General features: G+C 36.6%; 3 protein-coding genes across 3 annotated transcripts; 1 reads left to right on the top strand and 2 right to left on the bottom strand.

The window, feature by feature from the left end:
- Positions 1-11661: 11661 nt before the first annotated feature.
- LOC110728687 lies at positions 11662-13790 on the bottom strand. The gene is made up of 3 exons (XM_021908329.1): positions 12935-13790; positions 12543-12824; positions 11662-12434 (listed from the first exon to the last, which is right to left on the bottom strand). Exons 1-3 carry the CDS (start codon positions 13788-13790, stop codon positions 11662-11664), a joined length of 1911 nt encoding a protein of 636 aa, XP_021764021.1.
- Positions 13791-13991: 201 nt separating this feature from the next.
- LOC110728686 lies at positions 13992-15653 on the bottom strand. Its single transcript, XM_021908328.1, has one exon. It carries the CDS (start codon positions 15651-15653, stop codon positions 13992-13994), a length of 1662 nt encoding a protein of 553 aa, XP_021764020.1.
- A 6087-nt stretch (positions 15654-21740) lies between these two features.
- On the top strand, positions 21741-24307 carry LOC110728685 (protein FAR1-RELATED SEQUENCE 5-like). The gene is made up of 4 exons (XM_021908327.1): positions 21741-21788; positions 22579-22669; positions 22901-23715; positions 24005-24307. The coding sequence occupies exons 1-4, from the start codon at positions 21741-21743 to the stop codon at positions 24305-24307; spliced, it is 1257 nt and encodes a 418-aa protein (XP_021764019.1).
- The last annotated feature ends 453 nt before the right edge of the window (positions 24308-24760 follow it).

Below are 24760 nucleotides of genomic sequence, written 5' to 3'. Positions count from 1 at the left end.
TAAGCAATAAAGTCATCATCCATGTCCACAACTCAAGCCTCAATCACAATCTAAACATAATTAATCAATTAATGACATCAATATTCTCACATCCCCTTCCCTAGATTAAAAACCTACCCTAACATAATGAAATAGAAGATGGAAATCAAGAAGAAACTAGCAAAATGGATAACTAAATTAAGCATTAAAACAAAAAAAACAACCATTAAACTAAGATTAACAACTAATCAACAAAACAAAAACAACCAAACACAAATACTAAACTAATGAATACAAATAAATAAAAGCAATAAATGTAACAATAAATAGAGGAGAGAGAGTAAGAAATGTTCATTAATTAATGGATGATTCTTTCAATTAATTTTGTCACCAAATAATTGTTCAAATCTTCCTGTCTTCCACAGTTCCACCTTTCTTTGATTTTTCTCACTTTCTCTCTCTAAAAACCCTAAATTAAACCTAAAACTAAGAGAGAGAGAAATAAAAGAGAGACTTAAACTAATCTAGGGTGAAAATTGTTGAGAGTGTCCTAACCCTTAAAGGGTATTTATATTACAAGGTAATAAAATGAAATAAAAGAAATAAATAAAAGAAGAATATAATGAATAGAAAACAACAAATGAAACCCCAATAAACGACACCCTATCTTTTCTTCGTGGCTGCTCTTCGATAATTACCATTGTGGGAGTATATGGCTATAATTAACCATATAATTTGTTCTTCTAAAATGTGAGAGAAAGAGAGATTTTCTAGGAGAGGAAATGGGTGTGATAGCAAAATGAAAGGAGTATATTTTGCAAACAACATGTTATGTTGTTTCTTTAGTTAAATAGTTTCAGCCATTCATTATTTAGCATTAAGTTATTATATAATGCATAGGTTGTAAGTTGATAAACAATTCAATTATTATTCACGTCAAAAGGTTATTAGCATTAAGAAAGTTTATTTTCTTATATTTATTATGTAACACCCCCAAATCTCCCTCTATGGAAACACCAACATAATACGTATAATTATACTGTAGCGATAAACTTAGGCGTATTACCGCCGCGTGATTATGCAAGACTACTCAAACTACTAACCAAAACCAATACTTTGCAGCGGAAACTCAAACTTTTTCTTTATTAATAATAACTATAAATAGAAACCATTGTCATGAGTACTCATAATACCAACAAAGACCAACATTCTTAATTCTAGGTGAAGAACATCCCGGGACTCCGATATGCTCAATTATTGACTCCACCTGAAAATAGTCAACACTGCTTACCATTAACGTAAACAGGGCGAACAAAAAAAAAATAGGAAATGCGGATTAGCAAAATATGCTAAGTACGATAAGTGTAAGATAAGTAAACTCAATTTATTTGTAAGCATGCTTTTAAAACCAAATCCAATAGATTCCAAAACTCATGATTCAAAATCAATTCTCTAATATAACTCCAATAACTCAGTTCAATCCAATCAATTTCAAAAGTATCTAGCCACCTAACGTACCTTTGATCCTTGCTAGCAAACACAAACGAACTTCAAGAACTTTGATTAAACACACCCTACAAATAAATATAACCTAATTAATATAAGGCTAACAAATAATATCAACAATTAAATTAAAAACCCACAACTATATGTACATGAACCTTATAAATTATTTTTCATAAACTTGAATAAAAATCTGATTTTATTTGATTAAAACTACTCATAATAATTTTTATAAATCCACATAATAATAATAATAATAATAATAATAATAATAATAATAATAATAATAATAATAATAATAATAATAATAATAATAATAATAATAATAATAATAATAATAATAATAAGAGAAGAGAAGAAGAAGAGGTAGAAAACCAAGGAAAAAGAGGAAGAAGTGGTGGCGGCAAGGGGCGGCAGCCTTCCGGCAGGTGTCTGGTGGTGGCAGCCGGTGGTGGCAGTGGCAAAGGGTGGTGATCGGTGGTGGTTGGTGCAAGAAAAGGTGAGAAAAAGAGAAGAGAATTAGAGAGAATTAGAGAATTTGGTGTGAGTGTTTAGCCATGAATCAAGGGTTATTTATAGGCTAGCTCATGCAAGAATTATGGTAGGAGAATGTAGGAAGAATGATGGTAAAAAGGATTTAGGAAATTACTTGGAGAAGAGAGCTAAAGAATTATGGAAAGTTTGATATTAAGGTGACTAAGAATAATTAATTTAAGGAAAGTGTGTTATCATGAAAAATAATATGGCAAAAAGGCTTTGCTTGGGGAATAATCAAGGATGATATAAGGTAGGGAAATAAGATGATCAAATATTTAGGAGATGGGAAATAAGAATTAAGGAAAAATAATAGATTTAATGGAGATAATTATAAATACAAATTACCAAAATAAATCACCCAAAATCCAACCAAGGTGGCCGAAAATTTTGAGCTTCCATAGCTCAAATTAACGAACCCCTCATGTAGTATTTAGAGAATTATTTTGCTAGATTTAAGGGATTAAAAACAATTGTGTAAATAATATATATTATATAAAATAATTAATTAAGAATACCAATTATTCACTTATTAAATTAACTAAGAAAATCAGATTTTCCACACTAGGAAAACCCGAAATCCCTAGATAATCATCAGAAATTTTTGGACTACTTAATTAAATAATAAAATATAATTTTGCTTAATTAAAATATCCGAAACATATATAAATAATCCGATTTTTAAAATAAAATAAATGGATAATAAATCTTATACAAAATCCAAAAATAATAATTAAGTTTTAAAATACTTTTGCAGCCAAAATTCAAATATCATTTTAGCTCCAAAATTCAAATAGTAAAATAAATTACTAAAATACCCTTTTTAGAAAATAATAATTAATTAATTAATTAATTAGAAAATACGTTTCAAAAATACGGGGTATTACATATTATTTCCTTCATAGTGATTGTTTTAATCCCAAAAATATTATTTATTTGTGAGGTATAGATTTCATATTATCTTGTAAAAGCCATATTTCCGCTGCGAGAGCTCTAACAATTGGTATTAGAGCCGACGTCAAAATCTTAAGTGGTAGAATTTTTTGCTTTTGAAATTAGTTATAATGACATCTATTAGTGGAACAGGTAAAGTTAGGAAATGTGAAATCGAAAAATTCAATGGGAAAAATGATTTTTCCTATTAGAGAATGCAAATGAAAAATTTGCTTGTATTACAAAAGTTGCATAAGGCATTGGCAGGAAAAGAACAAAAACCCGAGGACATGAAGGATGAGGATTGGGAAGAGTTAGACCATGAAGCATGAGCGGCTATAATCTTATGCCTTGAGAGGGATGTTGCATTCATGGTAAATGAAGAAGCAACAGCCGCTGGCGTGTGGTCAAAGTTAGACAAATTTCATGACGAATACTCTAACAAATAAGATCTACTTAAAATCCAATTTGTATACATGGAAGATGGAAGAAGGCACCTCAATCCAGGAGTATATCAATAAGTTTGATAGGATTATATCAGACTTGAAGAATATTGATGTGAAGGTAGATGAGGAAGACTAAGCACTCATGTTATTGCTTTCATTACCAAAATCCTAGGAAAATCTGGTTCAAACATTGATGCTTGTGGGTGATACTCTAACCATGGATGAGACTAGAACATCGCTTTTAGCGGATGACCTTCAAAAGGTTGCTACAAGTGGGATGATGTTTAGTAATAATGGAAGAGAACACAACAAATAAGCGCAGGGATTGTTTGCAAATAGAGGAAGGACTAATGAAAGAGGGCTAGGCAAGGGAGGAAAGTTTAGATCAAAATCTAGACCTCTTGTAGAAAGGGCATGTTTCAAATGTGGTGAGCTTGGTCATTTTAAAGCTAATTGCCCAAATAAGAGGGTAATATTCAAGAAGAACAACAACGATAACTCCATAGGAAAACAACATGAAAAACAAGAAGCTAGTTTTTGTAACAAATGACGAGGATGATTATTGTAACTCAGTTTCAGAACAATGCAATGAGATATCCGGTAAATGGATGCTTGATTCAGGTGCATCACACCATATGTGCCCAAACAGGAAGTGGTTTACAACTTACCAGAGTTTGGATGGTGGTACTGTTTTGATGAGAGACGGTCATGCTTGTAAGACTGTCGAGTTAGGTATTATCCGAGTCAAGATGCCTGATGGAACAATAATAACCTTGAAGGATGTGAGACACATCCCAAATTTGTGGAAGAACCTTATTTCTCTTGGGTTATTAGAGAAACATGGTTGCAAAATAGTCTTGGAGAATAAAGTTTTAAAAGTTGCAAAATAGTCTTGCAAATAGTCTTGCAAATAGTCTTGCAAAATAATCTTTATCCACTCTTGGGGACAACTGTTACAGGTGATTTAGCAGTTGGAATTGGTGGAAGTAAAGATTAAACAGAATACACGATGATATGGCACATGCGCCTTGGGCATATGTCGGAAAAGGGCCTATCATTGCTTAGTGGACAAGGTTTGTTGAAGAACATGAAGAAGCCGCAAATGGAATTTTGTGAGCATTGTGTGTATGGAAAAGCACACAGGGTGAAGTTCTCTACAAGCAAGCAGAAGAACAAAGGGTTGTTCGACTATGTGCATACGGATGTTTGGGGTCCGGCTAAAGTTGCTTTCAAAGGTGGTTCCAGGTATTTTGTTACATTTGTTGATGATCATTCTAGATATGCTTGACTTTATTTACTTAAGCACAAGAATAAGGTATTCGACATTTTCAAGCGGTGGTCCGATAATGGTACCAAATACACGGAGGGAGATTTGAAGGATTTTTGTGATCAGGAAGGCATTGTAAACACACCACAACATAATTAATGGAGTCGCGGAAATACTGAATCGTACATTACTTGAGAAAGCAAGGTGTATACGCTCTAATTCTGGATTAAGCTAAGAATGGTGGGTAGAGTCGGTTGCTACAACTTGTTAATTAGTAAATCGATCCCCACATCCTTAGTTAGATGGTGACACACCTTATAGGGTGTGTTCAAGGGAACATGCAGATTAGACGAGACTTAGAGTCTTTGGGTGCACGGTTTATTATTATATTGAGGATAATAAGCTTGATAAAAGAGCCAAGAAAGCAATCTTTTTGGGGTATCCAAAAGGGGTTCAGGGCTATCGTCGTTGGAGTGTAGAGGATTCTAAATTTGTAGTTAGCAGGGATGTGACCTTTGATGAAAGATCTATGGTAGCATTATCGAAAGTTATGATGCCTAATGATGGTGATGTTGGAATGACTACAAATACTCAATTGGTGGAGAAAGAATCTAGAAACCAACAAGATTCTAGTCATGTTCAGGTGGAGCATCCTGGTGTTACTCAAGATGAAGAGGAGGATGATCTTGATTATGAGGAGATTCAGCAGGAAAATGCACATTTACTACAACAACAACAGCGGGATTCTTTGGCATCCACTAAGCCAAAGAGGAATTATAAATTAGTTCAGGAAGTTTGGGTCAGACAAACCTCTAAGGCATTACGGGCAAGTAAACTTGGTAGAATATACACTCTTGGTGGAGGATGATGATGAGTCGGTCACCTTCAAACAAGTTGTCAAAGACAAGGATAGCGAGAGTTGTTTGGTTGCTATGGAAGAAGAGATGCAATCTCTTCATAAAAACAAGACATGGGAGGTAGTCCCATTGCCCGTGGGAAAGACTGCTTTCGGTTGTAAGTGGGTGTATAAAAGAAAAAAGGATCCTTCCAAGTTAGATAAAATAAGGTATAAGGCTAGGTTATTGGCCAAGGGATTTGCATAGAAAGAAGGTGTTGATTACAATGAGATATTTTCTCCGGTGGTAAAACATACTTCTATTCGAGTGTTGTTGAGTCTTGTAGCTCATGGAGATCTTGAGCTGAAACAACTCGATGTGAAGACAGCCTTCTTACACGGTGACTTGGATGAGGAAATCTATATGTATCAACTTGAGGGATTTATGGTTGAAGGTAAAGAGAATCATGTATGTTTCTTAAGGAAATCACTTTATGGATTAAAGCAGTCTCCTCGACATTGGTACAAGCGATTTGATTCTTTTATGTTAAAACAAGGATTTTTCAGAAGTAATTACGATTTTTGTGTATACATTCATAAACTTCATGGAGGTGATTATATATATCTATTACTATATGTGAACAACATGCTTATTGCTTCAAAAACCAAGGTGAAGATAGATAGACTAAAAACTCAACTTGGTGAAGAGTTCAAAACAAAAGACTTGAGCGCTGCAAAGAAAATACTGGGTATGGAGATTAGAAGAGAGAGATGAAGCCAGAAATTGTTCTTGAGCCAAAAAGGCTACATAGAGCAGGTTATTGAAAGGTTTGGGATGAGGGTGCTAAGTTAGTGGTAACTCCATTGGCTCCACATTTTAGGTTCTCTGATAAACAATCTCCCACTACAGCGGAAGATAAAGCATATTGGGAAGCAGTTAAATGGATTTTACGGTACTTAAAAGGTACTATTGACACAAGTTTATGCTTTGGTGGAGATACATGTCAAATAAGAGGCTTTGTTGACTCGGATTATGCTGGAGATTTAGATAGATGACGATCTACTACTGGTTATGTGTTTAAAATACATGGTGCTCTAGTTAGTTAGCAATCAATGTTACAAACTACAGTGGCTTTATCTACGACAAAAGCCGAGTATATGGCTATGGCAGAAGGAGTTAAGGAAGCATTGTGGTGCGGGGACTTCTAGATGATTTGGGATTGAAGCAGGATAGTGTGAATCTAAATTGTGACAATCAAAGTAGTATTCACTTGGCCAAGAACCAGGTTTATCATGCTCGTACCAAACATATAGATGTAAGGTATCACTTTGTACGAGATGTCATACAGAAAGGAAGTATTTCTCTTATGAAAGTGCATACAAATGAGAACCTTGCAGACATGTTAATGAAAGTTGTGTCAGGAAGCAAGTTCCAATGTTATTTGAAATTACTTAACATTATCTCATGTTAGGTATTAACATAGAGAAATAAGTGGAACTACGGTTGGTTTGATCCTAGTCGATGGTACGTAGGCAGTCCTTGTCAAAATGGTGCAACCGGATACGGATAACTAAAATTCGTTCGTCCAAAATTTGAATTTTCAAATTATGAACGAGGTGGAGAATTGTGGAAGTATATGGCTATTATTAACCATATAATTTGTTCTTCTAAAATGTGAGAGAAAGAGAGATTTTCTAGGAGAGGAAAATGAGTGTGATTGCAAAATGAAAGGAGTATATTTTGCAAACAACATGTTACGTTGTTTCTTTAGTTAAATAATTTCAACCATTCATTGTTTAGCATTAAGTTATTATATAATGCATAGGTTGTAAGTTGATAAACAATTCAATTATTATTCACGTCAAAAGGTTATTAGCATTAAGAAAGTATATTCCTTCACAGTGGTTGTTTGTTTATCCCAAAAATGTTATTAATTTGTGAGGTATAGATTTCATATTATCTTGTAGAAGTCATATTTCCGCTGCCAGAGCTCTAACAACCATCATCACTCTTCACCATCGTTTATTAACATCAACTGGCATCATCATCAACGAGTTCACGAAATCTCCACCATTGGATTAGTTGAAGCAATCTCAACCGTCCAAATTCATTAATCCGTACAATTAAGCTCGATAGAACTGAGCGGTCGCACCCCCCATTAGAGAGTCCGCTCCGAACTTACTGCCTCAATTGTAAAAATTAAATGTGTGTGGAGCGCCCGCGTCGAATTATAGAGCGTCCTGTCACGGACCATCTCCCTTGCCAACCATAGGCGTCATTTGGGTCACTAGGCAACAGGGCATAATCATAGCTAGGGGGCTTGCCCTTGGTGCCCAACTGAGCACTTCCCCCTATAGAGCTTTATTTAGCAGGTTGCCATTTTACCTAGTGAACACCCAAGTGACAATAACACAATAATGGGCCATTTGGGGGCCCAAACGAAGTCCAAATGGGCCCAAATTTGGGGGTCCACCGTATTTTGGGCCAAGGAAGACCATGGTGGTGTCGCTTTTCCAAGATGAGGTCCTGAAGTACAAGTTTTGGCAGCAGGTAGTCTAGAAAACGCGAGGTGCTTCTAGAATGTTCCGGGCTTCACCAAAGGGTTCTTTTGAAGGAGTATTCTAGAGGGGATGTCTCTAGAATATTCAAGGGTCATCTTGTACATAGTAGGAGTTTCTAGGATCTTCTATGTATGTACATAAGTAGTGTACGATCTAGAATTTTCTAGGGTAGTCCTTAGAATTCTAGGTAGGAAGTGTGTAGAAACCTCCTTGTATGTATATTCCTTTGGAGGTGGGAACTCTCTAGATTAGTGTAGTCTAGAACCCTCCATTTGAGGAGGTCAGGAATATTCTAGATAATCCTTGTAAGTAGGATAGAGCACTATAAATAGGCTCCAAGGATTATTTGTACATTCAAGTTGAGAGTAATACAAAAAGCATTCCAAAAGCACTTGTGTTCTCTTGCAACTCAATCTCTTTCCTTCTAACACTTAGATGGTGTGAGGAAAACCAAGGCACGAGGGTGCCAAGTGAGTGATCGGGCATACTAGCAAGGGTGATAGCTTGTGTGCTCAATTGTCTATGATACTTAGTCGTAAATTCGGACTAAGGCACTAAGGGTGAGTGCTTAGATCAACCAAGGGGTCTTGTTAGCACCAAGGGGACGTGCTAGCAAATATATTTTAGCAGCACAAAGGGTTGTGCTACGTGGGCACAAAGAATAGTGCTAAGGGAGAAAGCCTGACTTGTCTTACGACGGACTGTAAGCAAGTGGCGCACGGTGCGTGACTAGGGCAAAGTAGTCAGCACGTGACAGTCCGCTCCGTAATTAATCTGAAATTAGAGTGAAATGGGATATTGTGGGCTAATTGGAGCTATTGCTGTTCAAATTGGAGGTGGTTGGAGGCTCGTCCTGCTGCCGGTAGAGGAGGAGGCAGTGGGAGCGCTGGTTACGTTGGTGGTGGTGGTGGTGTTATGGTGATGCATGGACTGGTGTTTGGAAAAGGTTGAGATTGGTTAGTAGGGGTGTTTTAGGCAGCGAGTTGAGTGGAGGTTGGAGATGGAGGGTGACGGTGGTTGTGGTCAGGTGGTGAGACAATAGTGTTGTAGCTGAACGGGTGTTGGTCTTGTTGGAGTATGGGAGTTGGAGTTCTATTTTGAGGTGAGATTTTGGTGGTTGTGTTGCGATTGGTGAGTAGAGAAGCAGGGGTTGTGTGAGGTGGTGCGTGGCTGTTTGTGCGGCTGTTGGGGTGCTGCGAGGGTGAGGTGAATTGGTGAAGGTGGATGTGCGGTAGTGGAGCAGGGGTCAAATTAGTGGAGTGGTGTTGGTGTTAAGATGATAGAGCAGCAAAAGGGAAGCAGCTGGGGAGCAGAATAGGTAGTAGTTGTAATACTTCGTATTTTTATATTATTTATATATATATATATATATTAATTATTTATTTTATTTATTTTATGAATTAAAAAGATTTATTTCATTTTAAAAGAAATTAATTATTTAAATATTATGTAAGTGTGCATAAAATAATATGAGTCATTAATTGAGGCAATAAAAGTATTTTAAACTGGGTCATCTTTATTTCAATAGTTGGATCAACTTGTTAGGGATTGAGGACACTTAAAAGCCTAACAAGTTGGCCTCAAAGGAAGAAGTCAAGGGGGAGTTGGATTTAGTAATGGCAGTTTTGTAATTATTAGTTTTTGTTTTGAAAGGGTAGTATAAATACTTCAAAACCTCAAGATTTTTCACTCTAAAATCATAATTATCAGATTTCACAAAAATTCCAAGGTTTTCTCTTTATTTTCTCTCTCCTCTTTTCCCTTATTTTTCCTCTCCTTTTCTCTTCTTTTTTTTCCTCTCCTTCCCCACGCCTCTCTCTCCCTCTTCTTCTCCCCTCACGCCAGCAGCGACCGGCGCCAACACCACTACCGGCGAGCCACCGGGAGCAGCGACACAAAACTAGGCAAGGAACCTTAATTAAAATAAATAGTATGTGCTCACTAATCAATTCAAGAATGAATTGAAAGTATGTATTGATTGTTATTATGTTTGTTCTTGACTGATTGATTTGAGTCATCACATGTTAAATTGGTAAATCACGTAAAGTGTAAGAGAATATGCACCAAAACTCTTGGAACGTATATACCTTGAGTATGAACATATGGGGGGAGTTATGGGGTTTTATTTTTAACCATAACTTCTACAGGAGTACAAGACGCTGTACTTTCTTTTATTATTAATGCGCTGGAATTCCGTCACCAAGTGTGACATAGTAGGTGCCAATTTGGGTAGCTCCCTGATTGGAATCTCAATATTTAAATGGGCTATTTTCAAGGAAGGAAACCCGTTCGATGCGTAATCCAAAATTATTATTAATAATTAATATTGCTAGTTATGAGTCAAAGGTAAGTTGACTTGTGATTGTGTGGCGAGCATGTTTTAATTATTACTTTTATTTTGATGCTAGGATATTCATGTTAGTGTGGTGCATATGTACTCAGCTTTGCTGATTCGTACTTTTATGTTTGTGTTTAGCTTTCCTTTGGATTGGCCCTACTATGACCTATTTATATGGTGTGTAGAGAGTTGAAATAAAAAAGACATAACAGGTACTTGAAGCATGAAGAGCATGATAGGATAGAGTGCAGAGTGTTACTTGTTATGTTTCTTAGTTTTAATGTTATTGAATTATTGGTTATTATTTATGGACTAACATTATTATGTTTGTTTTTAATTGGTTTTTAAGAAGGTTCATGTTTGAATTGGTTCCAACTTGTGAATGTTTTATTCTACATTTGTTTTGAGGTTGTGAACTCAAGTTTTAAACTTTATTTTTTAAAAAAAGTTGGTTTTTATTTTTAGACTTCCGCTGTGTGACTTTGAAAACTAGCCTTAGCCGTTATCATGGTGGCGGTAATATTTTGGTTATTTCCTAAAAGGATTTTATTTAGAGTAAACGGAGTATTTTAAAGGAAAGAAATTTCCAGGGTATTACAATAGTCTTTATTGCTTATGCTCAATTTCGAGCCTCGAACCTTGAACCATGAACATTGAATGACCACCCAAACAATCAAATAAACATAGGGGGTTATCGGGATGTAAAATAAAAGAATAAAATCAAATGAAATCAAATAAATAATATGAATTAAACTAACTTGATACTAAAAGAAAATAAATAGGAAGAGAGAAGCGAAAAAATAAAAAATAAAAAAAATTAAAAAAAAATAAAATTAGAAAATTATTATTAACAAGAACTAAAAACTTAAAAAAAATAATAGAAAATAAAAGACTTTAAATAAATTACGAAAATAAGCTTAAACTATTAAAAATAACAAAATAACTCAAATTTAAGTAACAAATAAATCAAAAGGGAAAAATAGGAAGAATAACGCAAAAGCTAATGAAATTATTAGAACTTAAATAAGAAAATGACCCTAAAAAGACCCATAAAATGTCACTTATCATTACTCTCTTATGTGTAGTCCAAGATGTTCTCCTGTGTTAGTTTAGTAGAGAAATATGAGGATGATCTATCTAATCTTGTAAAGAATTTGACTTCATTTGAGGAAGAAATGATGAAAAAGAAAATTGGCGAAGGTGGAACTTTTAAATTTTTTTTTTTTTTTTTTTTTGACAAAAGCAAAGGAAACAAAACGTAAAACTACAGCAAAGAAGTGCAATCTATCCGACATTTCCTAGCAATGTCGTTAGCTCGTTGAACCTGATCCCTATTAACTTTTAAGATTGCGCATCTTTGAAACGAAGCTCCGACTATTCTTAACTCTTTTAGCAGCCAATAAATCGAGATTTCCTTCCCCTGGTGATCTTGTAAATTATTCAGGAGGGAGATGGAATCAGATAAGAGAAGAATTCCCTGTTTCCCTTTAGCCCGAGCCCACTTCATAGCTTCAAGACAAGCCCATACCTCACATTGGATGACTGATGTTGTGGTACCATATTTCCCCCCTTCATCCCTGGCAACACCATGTATATAATTCTTTACTGCCCATCCTACCCCTGATCTCATTGTGTTCTTATCCCAGGAGCCATCGGCTTCCACTATGAAATTGTCAAAACCAAGCTTTTCCTTTCCTAGCTGAACATAGTTGAAACCCGGGGGGATAATAAGATTATCCTTGCTGGCAACCTCCCTCTCGTCTGCTAAACTTCCTTGTTGCCCGAAGAGCTCATGCTCCTCCATTGCAAGCTTTATGGACTCCGCTACCAGACTACTTGTTCCTGTGGACCCTTTAAAGCATACTGCATTTCTCATTTTCCATATACTCCATAGTGAAGCTATGAACAAAACACTACAATTACTATTCTTCCCATCCTCGCTATTAAAGAGCAGGATATAGTGTTGGATCCATCTCCTCAAAGAAGAAGAGGACCCAGGAATGTCAGGGAAAATGGTGAGAGAGCTATCCTCCCAAACTTCCTTTGCCAAATTACAAAATCAAAACAGATGTTGGCTATCTTCCAAAGCCAACCCACATTAGTCACACTCAGTTTCAACTTGTATCCCTCGTCTAGCTAGATTACCTTTCACTGTTATTCCATCATGAAACAGCTTCCACAGGAAAACTTTCCACTTCGGTTGAATGTTCATTCTCCAAACCAGCTTTACAAACTCTAGATCCCTATTCAAAGATGAAGTGATTTCCATTCCTCTATCCTTTGATAGGTAGTAATACCCAGTTTTAACAGTGTATTTGTCGGAGGGGTGATAATTCCAGTAGAGGAAATCCTCTTCAGATGAAAGAGGGAGCTCCATTGCCAGGATCGCTTTTGCACTATTCCACTCAAAACACTCCCTTATCCTTCCTGCATTCCAAGTTAAAGTATCACCGTTAATGAAATCACTTACTTTCCAATTCAAAGCTGCCCTTAGAATAATACCATCCTTAACTAGAGGGATTTCCCCTTTAACCCACGGCATGCTGAGAGCCCTGATGCTTCTCCATTTCCCACTTTCCACGCAAAACCTTTCTTGAAGGAATGAACCACTTTCTGTATACTTGACCTCCCCACTGAAGGATTCCCTTGTCTTCTATAAGGACTAGCAAAATGACATATACTACATTGTTGAAACCCTCTATGTACTCTTGCTAACAGAAGCTGAGGGTTTAGGTGAATCCTCGTCGCTTGCTTGAAAAGAAGAGCGTCGTTAAGATTCGAGATACCCCTTATTCCCAGCCCTCCCATACTCTTCGGAAGTTGGATGAGACTTCTACTCACCCAGTGCAACCCCTTATTCACATTACCATCCCACCAGAATCGAGCAATTAGGGAGTCAATTTTATTTGCGATGCTCCGGGGAAGTTTCATACACTTCATAACATGCGCAGACATGCCAACCAAAACCGTATTAATGAGGATTAACTTTGTTGACTGGGATAGATGTAAGGGGGCCCACGAGATGATTCTTTCCGCCACTTTGTCAACCAGGAACTGGAAGGAGGAACTTTTTTTCCCCCTAATATCAATAGGGGCACCCAGGTGAATCCCCATATTCTCAGTTTCTGGAATAGAGAGAACCTGTTTAATAGCTAATTTTTCCACGGGGGCAATATCCGGAGAAAACTTTATAACAGACTTCTGGAGATTTAATTGTTGACCAGAAGCTTTCCCAAACCTAGAAAGAATGTCCGCTATACACAAACATGATTCTTTATTTGCTTTGAAGAAAAGCATAGCATCATCTGCGAAGAAAAGGTGAGAGATCGAAGGGGATCTTCGCGAGACTTTCAGACCCTTAATAAGCTTGATATCTTCTGCCAAAGATAACATTCTTGACAAGATATCCATACAGAAAATAAATAGGTACGGGGAGAGGGGGTCCCCCTGTCTCAAACCACACTTCGGAACAAAAGGATTAGTAGCCTTCCTATTAATAATTGTTTTGAAACTCACCGTTGAGACACACTGTGAAATCATCCGTATCCAGTGATTTGAGAACCCAAACGCTTGCAAAACTTTCAGAAGAAAGAGTCAGTCCACTCTATCATAAGCTTTTGACATATCAATCTTAATTGCTGTAAAATTAGAACCCTTCCTTGAATTAATAAGGTGCATAAGTTCATGACTCAACAGAATATTATCTTCCATATACCTTCCTGGTATAAAAGCATGCTGGTTTTCCGTAATAAGGCTTGGGAGAATCGGCTTGAGCCTATTAACCAAGCATTTGGAAATGCATTTGTAGATTGTGTTGCATAAACTAATAGGTCTAAATTGACTTGCCAGCTCTGGGGTCTTAACTTTTGGAATCAAAACTAGCAGAGACTGGTTCCATTCTTTGAGCATATTTCCTGTACGTAGGAATTGTTTTACACTATCGATCACCAGCTGCCCTACCTCATACCAGTAGGTTTTAAAAAAATCCACGGTAAAACCATCGGGGCCAGGAGATTTAAAACAGTGCATCTTGAACATAGCCTGTTTGATCTCCCCCTCAGTAAAATCCCTATCGAGCCAGATTTTATCCTCATCCCTGAGCACAAGAATATCAAGTTGCCTAAGCAACAGGTCGATATCTTCCCCATGAGAATCATTTAAGACTGGGTTGTAGACATCCTTTATTGAGGTTAAGATTAACTCTTCCACCTCCTTTTGCCCCTCTACCCACGTGTCATTCCCAGTCTTCAGCGTCAAAATCTCGTTGTGTAATTGTCTTTGTTTTACCTTCCTATACATTGTTGGCGTTGGGCAATCCCCTAGTCTCACCCAATTCGCCTTCATTCTTTGCTTCCAAAATCGAAAACACAATTGGCTTTCAGGCAGAAGCATGTTGATATGCTTATCAAACCCCTCTCCTTCCTTAAGCGAGGTTATGTTCATCCCTGTGCTTTGAAGATCCTTAGTAATCTTTTTCCAGTTGATTCCCCAAACCTTCTTATTTTCCAAGCACCAATGTTGAAGGTTTGACCTTAGTTTACCCAGCTTCCTGGAAAGTTGGAACATGTACGAACCCTGATACTCCTCCTTCCATACACATTCCACTATTCCTCTGATTTCCGGAAAATTGAGACACCAATTCTCAATTTGGTAAGGTCTATTAGAAGTGGTAGAACTAGGCTGATCATGATAAGTGATTGCCGCATGATCGGAGCAAACAATTGGTTCATGAAAAATTCTCCCATTCGAGGAATGAGCAAACCATTCCTCTGTAATGTAGGCTCGATCAAGCCTTTCTAGAATAAGGTCTTCTGCCTCCTTTTTATTACTCCAAGTAAATCGTGGCCCCGAAAAAGGGACTTCTGTCACATTGTTGCTGAACCTCCAATCTAGGAAGGCATCGACTCCTCTTATTCGGACCGAGCCCCCTAGCTTATCACTCCCACTTTCAACCTGATTAAAATCTCTTATGACTAGAACATTTTTGTACTCTTCTAAAAACCATTGAAGTTTCTCCCAAATGATTTTTCTATTTTCTACTTGAGGCTCACCATAAAAGAAAAGTACATATTTCATACTTCCATTCATATTGATCATTCTACAAAAGATAAATTTTTTTGAGGAGTACATGCATTCAACTTTATCACTAGACCAACTTAATACTAAAAGACCCCCGCTACTACCATCCGAATCCCACCCAAAAGCGGTAGTAGGGTTAATAGCACTTAATCTAGCTGCCGCACAAGCAAAATTCATTTTAGTTTCTGAAATAAATAAAAACGTAGGTAACTTCATTTGAAAGATCCATACTAGGTAGGGAATTGTAGGCGAGTATGGATCATTAAAACCCCTACAATTCCACGCCACTACCTTCATCTATCCATTGGGGGCTGACTTGGTGCATCCTCCTCACCACCCGACGATAACCTCATCAAGTTCATAACAGGTAACTGAAGGTCAATATCCATGTCGTCCCTAACTTCCCTTAAGACCGAAGTAACCTCCTCACTCTTTTGCCGTTTAAAGGACTCAGTTGAAGAAGAAGAATTTCCTTGGGGTCTTTTGTTCTTGCCCCTCCTGCAAAGGTCTCCATCAACCTCCACTCCAAGTTTATGAGCCATATCGGGATCTGAAATTGCCTTGGAAGCAAACTTACTAACTCCTCCTTTATCCTTAAGCCAAATCGAAAAGCCCCCTTTCTCCGACCACCTGTAAAGCCTCCTAGTTCTTTTCCTTTGAACCCATTCAAAATCCGACTCACTATACCTAATAGAATCCCCATCACAAGAATGCGGCAGATGGCCTACTGCCTCCCATACTCTTTTCTTGTTACACCCTTCTTCATCGTAGTTGAATAATTCCGTAAAATTAAATGAACTGATGTGGATTATTGGGCTATTCGGAGGGTCAAACTCCGTAAGGGGGAGATTCGGAAGCCCCCCTAAATCAGCAGGTGATAGGCGAAGAAAAGGAGAGGTCGAAGCCCGGGAGACACGGTTGAGCTCTTGGATTTTTGCCCTTCTTGCCTGTCGAATACCCAAAGATAGTATCGTACTTGCTTCCATAATACTCGCATAATCATTTGCTTCCTGCTGCCCTTCATCATCCAACCTCTTCAATGCCATGTTAGGTGAACCTTCCCCTCCTTGGGATGGAAATTCAACAATTGGTGATAACAAATTCCCTCCCTGCTCCACCCTATCATCTTGCACAAAACCCGTAACCCTTTCCAGACCAGAAGGAGTAGAAGCCCACTCAGAAATACCCAAAGCATGGAACATAGTTCCCGGCCCCCCACCTTGTCTGATTCTTTGCTATGTTGCCGAGGACTCTCCCATTTCAAAAGTTGAGCCCTTAAAAATAGGTTGAGTTTGAGAGGGGAGAGAACACAGAGTATGGCTCGTCGATCCTCTACTAGCTAGAGGCCTGATTGGTAGCACACCCCCTGATCTCCTCTCTATTACCCCTCGCTCTCCTCCCCCCTGCTGGTCTTCTCTCATGAGAGGGGAGTTCCCTCCATTGAAGTTTCCCAGATTAGGGCTCAAGCCTCTTCCTTGCGTATACTCAGCATACGGATCATCCCCTAAGCCCAAGCGCCTACCCGGAGACAGCCTCAGCTCCGGCCTACCCGGCTCTTCCTCCACCTCACCTAAACCAGAATCATCTTTAGAAAAATCTTCCTCACCAGTGTGGAATCCATCACTATCTTCACTATCATGGGAAGAAAGAGATTCAACATAAGGATGATACTCATCAAAGCCCATATTTTCTCCTTGGACTCTTCTATACAGAGAAGGTTCTTCTTGAACTTCTCGAGGGCGCAGGTCCAGGCCAGAGTTCCGAAACCTATAAGAGTCTGGAAGGCCACGAATATAGTTTGAGTAAAAGGGGTACTCAGCAGGCCCATATAGAACCCTTATTCCATCAGCTTCCACTTCATTGAGCCTCCTCCTCACCCTTCTCCTCGCAACAGCCGCATGGAGGGGGCAACGAGAGGTCGCATGACCTGCACAACAACATGATTTGCAGAACCTGTAATGCCTTCATAACGCAAATGCACCCAAATAACTCTATTTCCTTCTAAAGGAATAAAACATCCCGGAATGAGGGGGATAGAAAGATCAATTAGCATACGAGCCCTAAGTTCAGCATGGGCTGGGAGTTCATTCCCTTCTTGATCAATTTCCTCTATATAGCCCACATGCCTGAGGATTTGTCTCGCCCAGCCTGTAGTAAGATAGGCCAAGGGAAGCCCATGAACCCTCACCCAAATACTTGCCAGATTAAAACTCATTTGGTTAGGCACCAAGTCAACTTGATACCTTCTTAGGTTAATCACCCTCCCATCTATGATTGTTGTACTTGCCTTAACAATTCCTTCCAAGTCATGATTATTATTACATTCAAACAGAAAATAAGGCCCCGATCTGTGGACCATAATTTCACCCCTCCTTATCCATCGAGAGTTAACTATATGTTGAACGAAGTGCACCAAAGGAGGGTGAGGCCCAGTGAATAAGCCAATTGCGCTTGAGTTATAATTAATTGGTGCATTATCAATACTGAAATCTGAGGGGGATTGTATAAGGGGGCCCTCCCTCATATTTTGTATATTAAGGTTGATATGAGCATTAGGGTTTTCCCTATTATTGCTCATGATTCGCGAACAGAGAGACAGAGAATATAGGGGAGAATAAAAGAGATACAAAAGAAAGGATTGGTAGTTGTAGAAGTGAAGAGGAAAAGACAAGACTAGCAGAAGAAAAATGATAGAAAGAGAATAAAAAAGACAGGAGATGAACTTCAACAATTAACTCTTGGCATTTATAGCCAAACTCCAGTTCTTGGAAGAAGAACCGAAACCCGCATGGGGAGCCAAAACTTAAAGGGACTGAATAAACCTAGAGGGATAGTCGCCTCTATCAAAAGTCTCTACCAATAGAACAAAGAGCATTAACTGCCCAACAGAAGGTAAATGCGAAACCCAAAGGCTGCGCTTTTGCAATCTCGGAAAGAACCAAAGGCTACTAAAAGCTTAATGCCTTTTATGGTAAACGAGGAGAAATCATAAAAACGAGGAACTAATCTTTTTGAAGAAATAGAAAGGAGAATAAACCTTCAGAATCTAGGAACTGAAGAGCTACTTCCCCTTAGCAAGCCTATAAGAAATCCTATAACTTAGCAGAACACGCAAGAGATCTTCAAAGGGAAAAACAAACCCTAGCAAAAACTAGAGAAACTCACTTTTAGTGAGAAATACTCTCAAATTCTAGAGAGAAATGCCAAAAAAATATACATTAGTTTTTTGAATAATGAATGGTGGAACTTTTAAAGAAGCTAATATTAAGCTTCTGGTTGAATCAATAAAGTAGATGTAAACATCTTGCCTCCAAATCAATATATACCTTAACAAAGGTTCTGCTAGAAGCTCGAAATGCTTGAAAAGTGCCGAAGAAAAATCTAAAAAGTGAAGAACTTGTAGAGCTTGTGGGCAATCATGTGTTTCACATGACAATATAGAAACTGTCCAAACAAAAAGGATTTAAGGTATTCTACTTTTGTTTCCGTTTTAATTATATTACTTTTCTTTGTTATTGATTTACTTCCTGATATTTCTTTATTCTGTGCAGGTACCACTGTACTTAGAATTTTCATGATGGATTATAGCTGTTGAAGATCAAGATAGATTGCAAATTGAAGAAAGAATATTTTTTTTTTTTTTATAACTTTTGTTAAACTGGATTTCATATACTATTTATTTTATTTACTTTTACCAATTACTTTTTAGCTTAATAATTCATTTCATTAACTTTATAATATTATTTAAGTTTTGTATTCAAGATTGATTTATTTGATAAGTAGATTCATCTTTATTTATATTATTTTATTTATAATATGGTGATTTAACTTCAGAATCGACTTCTCTGTAACATCCTTGTGTTATTTCATGTTTTCCAATTTTTAATAGTTTTCGATTACTTTTATATTGATTTCTTTTACTTTAAGAATAATTTTATTAACTTTTAAACTCAATGTATAACATTTGTCATAAAAATGCGTTAAATATGTAATTCATAATAACCCTTTAAAAGATATATAAAAAGTTAACTACGGTATATCTTCTTGATTCACATATTTCACACCCACACTTTGTTTTTAAATACTTTCATTTTACTTTAGAATACATTTCTTTTACTTTTTGAAATTTTTGATTTACCTTAATGGAAATTGTAAAATTTGTTGTTAAAACACAATGCTACTTGTATATTTCATTCTAAAATATCATAAAAAATTTATGCAAACATTCAGATCAAACCTACCCAAAATATCATATAAAAATACTTCTAAAATATTTACATGTACCTAGTACATATATGTTCAAATCAACCCAAAATATTCACATTTCTAATCTATTGAAATCTTCTTTCCTCCATCCATCATCTTTCTTTTAATTATTTCTTGTTGTTCCTTTTGGGCTCTCTCTCTCTCTCTCTCTCTCTCTCTCTCTCTCTCTCTCTCTCTCTCTCTCTTTCCTACAATATTAATGAAATTTAATACGGAGTAATATGTTATCATGTGTAAAATAAATATGATTATATATATATATACATATATATATATATATATAATATTTATTCACGCCACCAAAAAACGAATACCGATATTTCACGTATGATTTATTTGAATATTTTTTGTAGAATAGGATAGAAAAATTGGATAGGTTCAATAGGATAAAAAAGTTATTTTAGTGTTTTATTTTCAATAAAATTTGGATAGATTTAGTAGGATAAAAAATTATTTTAGAGTTTATTTTCAATAAAACTTTTGGTTTATAATTTTATTTTCAATAAAATACCGATATTTCTATATAAATGACGGATCCAGAGAGGTACAAAAGAAAAAAATAAAAAAATCAAAGAGCCTGTTATTATATATAACCGTTCTCTTAAGTCTTAACATGCAACCAACCTTTCCTCACATGTTTAGAGAAAATGAAAAGAGATCACAACTTTAGACAACCGTTCTTTTTGGTGGTGCATTATTAATTCTAATTTTTGTAGATTGTCAAGTAATTATTAATCTATAAAATACTTATAAACGGACAAGTATGATTGTCAAGTGATTATTAATCCCATGAGCAGAAAATTCAAATAACACATATAATATTTTTGATAAAAAATTTTATTTTAAAATTAATGCGGGTATTGCACGGGTAAAAAACTAGTATATATATATACATATATATATATATCACTAATAAATAAAGTCGGTCTCGCAGCCAGGTCACGAGACATCGACACTTGGCATTCTAGTTTTTCGCCAAGTGTCGTGCATGTAAATGACAAATAGGTATTATTGTGACATATATGGTGTTAAATAATTGAATTTTGGATAGAATTTTGAAGATAAAATGGTTGTAAGAGTTTTATTATCGATACACTACTGATATTTCATATTTACAAAATTAATCATAACTTTGAATAAAAATCTAATAACTCGGTTCTATGTTCTTCATAAAATTTATTTAAAAAAGTTCTTTAAAATAAGATCTAATATATTTAAAATAATAGAGAATTAGTAAAAATAAGTTTTAACCGATAAAAATACTTCAGTTTAGTAAAAATTATTTAAGTATGATATCGCATGTCCAAATATCCTACATTGTCAAAAGTGATTATATGACCGTATTTAATATTCAAGCCAAAAAGTTATATATATTTAGGGTTTGTTTGGTTCAATATTAGTAAAGGAAAAGAAAAGAAAGGAAGGGAAGGGAAAGAAAGGAAAAGAAGGGAAAGGAATGTATTTTTATTTTCCAATATTTGGTTAATGAAAAGGAAATGAAGGGATGAGAAAGAAAATTTATAAAGGATAACTTTTATTTTTCTCTTTCCAATCGAATTCCTTCGATTTTGGAAGGAAAGGAAAGCTAATAATTTGTGAAGGAACTTTCCTCCCACTTCCCTACCTTTCCTTCAAATTTTTATGTTATTAATTCAACCAAACATGAAAACATGATTAAAAGCCTTTCTTTTCTTTTCCATCTAAATCCTTTCAACCAAAAAGGGCATTAAGCAAAGTGAACTGCTATTCGTCATTCGCAAATTACAGGGTGACGCTCCCATTTTTATGTGTATTGACTATTTTGCCCTTGAGTGTTTTATTTCCATATAAGGCTCCACCATGACTCACTTTAGCTAGTAAAAAGTTAAATATTATTCCCGACCCCCCACTTGTCTTTAAAAAATCCCGACCCACAAAAAAACCCGAGACCACCATTGTACGGTAATTCCGACCAATTTTTAAAATCCCGAGTGTGGAAGTTGTTGCCCACTATTCACGATGAGCGATGACAACTTTAGTACGCCGGAGCAGTCGTCGGAAGAATCTGTAAGTCGTAGTTTTAAATTTTTTTTTTTATGGACTTCCGCCCATATTTTCCGGATCCCAGGGGAAGATCCGCCTAAAAAATCCGGAAGATCCTCCTAGGATCCGGAAATTCTAGGCGGATCCCCACACACGCCTGGAATTTCCGGATCCTAGGAGGATCTTCCGAATTTTTTAGGCGGATCTTCCCCTGGGATCCGGAAAAAATGGGCGGAAGTCCATAAATTCGGTTTTTCTTGTTTTGTTTTGTTTTTTTTTTATTCTTTCAAAATTCATAATATTATTTTTGCTGATTTTTTTTGTGAGTATTATTATATTGTGTTAGTTATTATTATTATTAATTATGTTTATATTTCTAATGTTTTTGTTATTATTATTATTATTATTATTATTATTATTATTATTGTTATTGTTATTGTTGTTGTTAGTATGATTATTATTATTATTATTATTATTATCGATTTTTTTATTTTTATTTTTATTATTATTATTATTATTATTGTTACTATTATTATTGTTATTATTCTTATTATTGGTATTATTATTATTATTATTATTATTATTATTATTAATATTGTTACTGTTGTTGTTAGCATGATTATTGTTATTGTAATTATTATCACTATTGTTGTTACTATTATTTATATTATTATTTATATTATTATTATTATTATTTTTGTTATTATAGTTTTTATTATTATTATTATAGTTTTTGTTATTAATAAAAATATTAGTATTATTGTTAAATTTATAATACTAATATTTGGCTCATTTGTTTGGTTTATTGTTAAAGGATTCGGAGGTTGAAGACGGCGGTGACGGTGTGAATTATAGTGCAAATTTCGTGACAGACAAGGTTTTTCGAACGTTTGATGAAGCAGTTAGTTGGGCGGATGCTGTTGCAATAAATTTGGGATTTATTTTGGTGAAATCGTCTTTCAACAGATAGAGGGATGGTCGACCATATCGATATTTAAGATGTGATAGGGGACGCAGGAGTAAGCCGAGAGATCTTGAGAACTCAATAAGGAAGGACACGAAAACCAAAGCCAATGATTGTCCTTTCTACATCAAGATATCTTACATTTTTGTCAACGACTGTTGGTTTATCACAGTGAAAAACGATGTAACTGGGACTCACAACCATCCAATGATTGCGTATCCAGAGGGCCATCGTAAAATAAGCGAGTTAAGCCCGGAAGCGAAGCAGGTTGTGCGTAACATGACCAAGTCTAAGGTAGCACCGCGTAACATCATGGCGACTATTGCCGAGCAATTTCCTCAGGATCATCCAAACATCAGACACATCTACAACTGCCGAAATGACTTCAGAACCGAGATGTCAGATGGGAGAGGAGTTATTCAGTTTCTACATTTGGCTAGACAGAGTCAGTATGTCTACTGGGTATTGTCTGATGATCAAGGCGTTTTACAGCACGCCTTCATGGCGCATCCAGTCATGGTAGACATCCTACGGACGTACCCGTATGTGATCGGTATGGATTCCACATACAAGACCAACCGATACGGAATGCCGTTCTTTAAGATAGTTGGTGTGACACCGACAAATCAAAATTTCCTCGTTGGTTACGTCTTCATGCGCAACGAGTGCACGGCCAACTATCGATGGGTTTTGCAGAGATTGAGAGACTTGATCGGGTTTGATAAGGAACCGTCGGTTTTCTTGACTGATCGTGAGCTGGGGCTAGTTGCGGCATTGAGGGAAGTGTTTCCAGGGACCTCGCACTTACTTTGTCGATGGCATATTAACAAAGATGTTGAGGCTCGTGTCACTGATATGTTTAAAAGCAAAAAGGTCGGTGCGACATTCAAAAACGGGAGATGGAAACGTGTGATGGACGCTGCAACCGAGGAGGATTATGAGGCTGCTGTAGAGACGATGAAACTGAAATGGGCAAGTTATCCAAAGGTGATAGAGTATGTTGAGAGGACTTGGCTTTGTCATAAAACGAAGTTTGTGACATTTTGGACAAACCAAGTTCTTCATTTTGGCAACACAAGCACATGTAGAGTTAAGAGCCAGCATTCGGCCGTCAAGATGTGGTTTGATTCTTCGACAGGTTCGTTTTTTGGTTGTTGTATTTGATGTATGTATTTTGTTGTATTTATGTTTGTTGTAAATAATAACGTTTTTTTGGTAACGTGCGGGTTCTTTGGATACCGTATGGGCCCGAGTTCATTGTCACATTGGTAATCAGATCATCGCTATTCGTAATGATTTGGAGGCATCTAGGTCGAAGATTGGTCAGAAGTACCGACAATTGCCATTGTCATGTATTAACGGCAAGGTGTCTCAGCATTGTTTGAAGATTCTCGACAAGGAGACGAAAAGGATGAGGGATCTGAGTTATCAGGTGTATGAGCGTTGCGGATGTGCATTGCGGGTGACCCATGGTTTGCCATGTGCTTGTAAGATACATGAGTCTTTAGCTCGAGAGACGGGCTTGTATAGTAGGCAAATTCACCAGTTTCTAGAAGACTTTGGTTATCAGCAATGGTAATGACGGAACAGCGTTCGGTAATGACGCGACCGAGGACGCCACACATTTTCGAAATCTGATGGACGAGGTACTTGGTAGTGATAATGCTGTTCTACGAAATGTGACACGCATCATTGAGGAAGAGCTACATCCGGATCATGATAACCTCCAAGAACCTCATATCAACCATAGGGTGCGTGGTCGACAGAGGAACAACGATATAAGACGTGATCGGTCTTATTTCGAACATGTGAATCGCCGAAACAGTCAATCTGGTCAACGACAAGGAGGTATGATTTTGGTATTGTGGGTTTAATCGTTTTTCATGAGTTCTTGTACTAATAACTGAACCCTATATATTTGCAGAAGATGAATCAGACATCACCCAAAGCCGGTATCGACACTTGATTCCCGGACCGATGTTGCCTTTCATCACAGGGTGGAAAGATGTCATTGGCGATGGTAACTGCGGCT

The sequence above is a fragment of the Chenopodium quinoa genome, unplaced genomic scaffold (assembly GCF_001683475.1).
Source record: "Chenopodium quinoa cultivar QQ74 unplaced genomic scaffold, ASM168347v1, whole genome shotgun sequence".
NCBI classification, from domain to species: Eukaryota; Viridiplantae; Streptophyta; class Magnoliopsida; order Caryophyllales; family Amaranthaceae; genus Chenopodium; species Chenopodium quinoa.
Note: the sequence above shows the minus strand (reverse complement) of the source record. Positions and strands in the feature narration are given on the sequence as shown.

Bases quoted from the DNA above. Each gene is read 5' to 3' on its own strand.
- LOC110728687 (XM_021908329.1), bottom strand. From the start codon at position 13,790: ATGTTATCTTTGGCAGAAGATATCAAGCTTATTAAGGGTCTGAAAGTC. The intron at 12,825-12,934 runs GTGGGTTAAAGG...CTTGGAATGCAG, and splicing joins ATCAGGGCTCTCAGCATGCC to GAAGGATAAGGGAGTGTTTT. The intron at 12,435-12,542 runs GTAATCTAGCTA...TGGCAAAGGAAG, and splicing joins TGATGGAATAACAGTGAAAG to TTTGGGAGGATAGCTCTCTC.
- LOC110728685 (XM_021908327.1), top strand. From the start codon at position 21,741: ATGAGCGATGACAACTTTAGTACGCCGGAGCAGTCGTCGGAAGAATCT. The intron at 22,670-22,900 runs GTTGGGCGGATG...GGTTTATCACAG, and splicing joins AACGTTTGATGAAGCAGTTA to TGAAAAACGATGTAACTGGG. The intron at 23,716-24,004 runs GTGATAGAGTAT...ATTGGTAATCAG, and splicing joins AATGGGCAAGTTATCCAAAG to ATCATCGCTATTCGTAATGA.
- LOC110728686 (XM_021908328.1), bottom strand. From the start codon at position 15,653: ATGAATTTTGCTTGTGCGGCAGCTAGATTAAGTGCTATTAACCCTACT.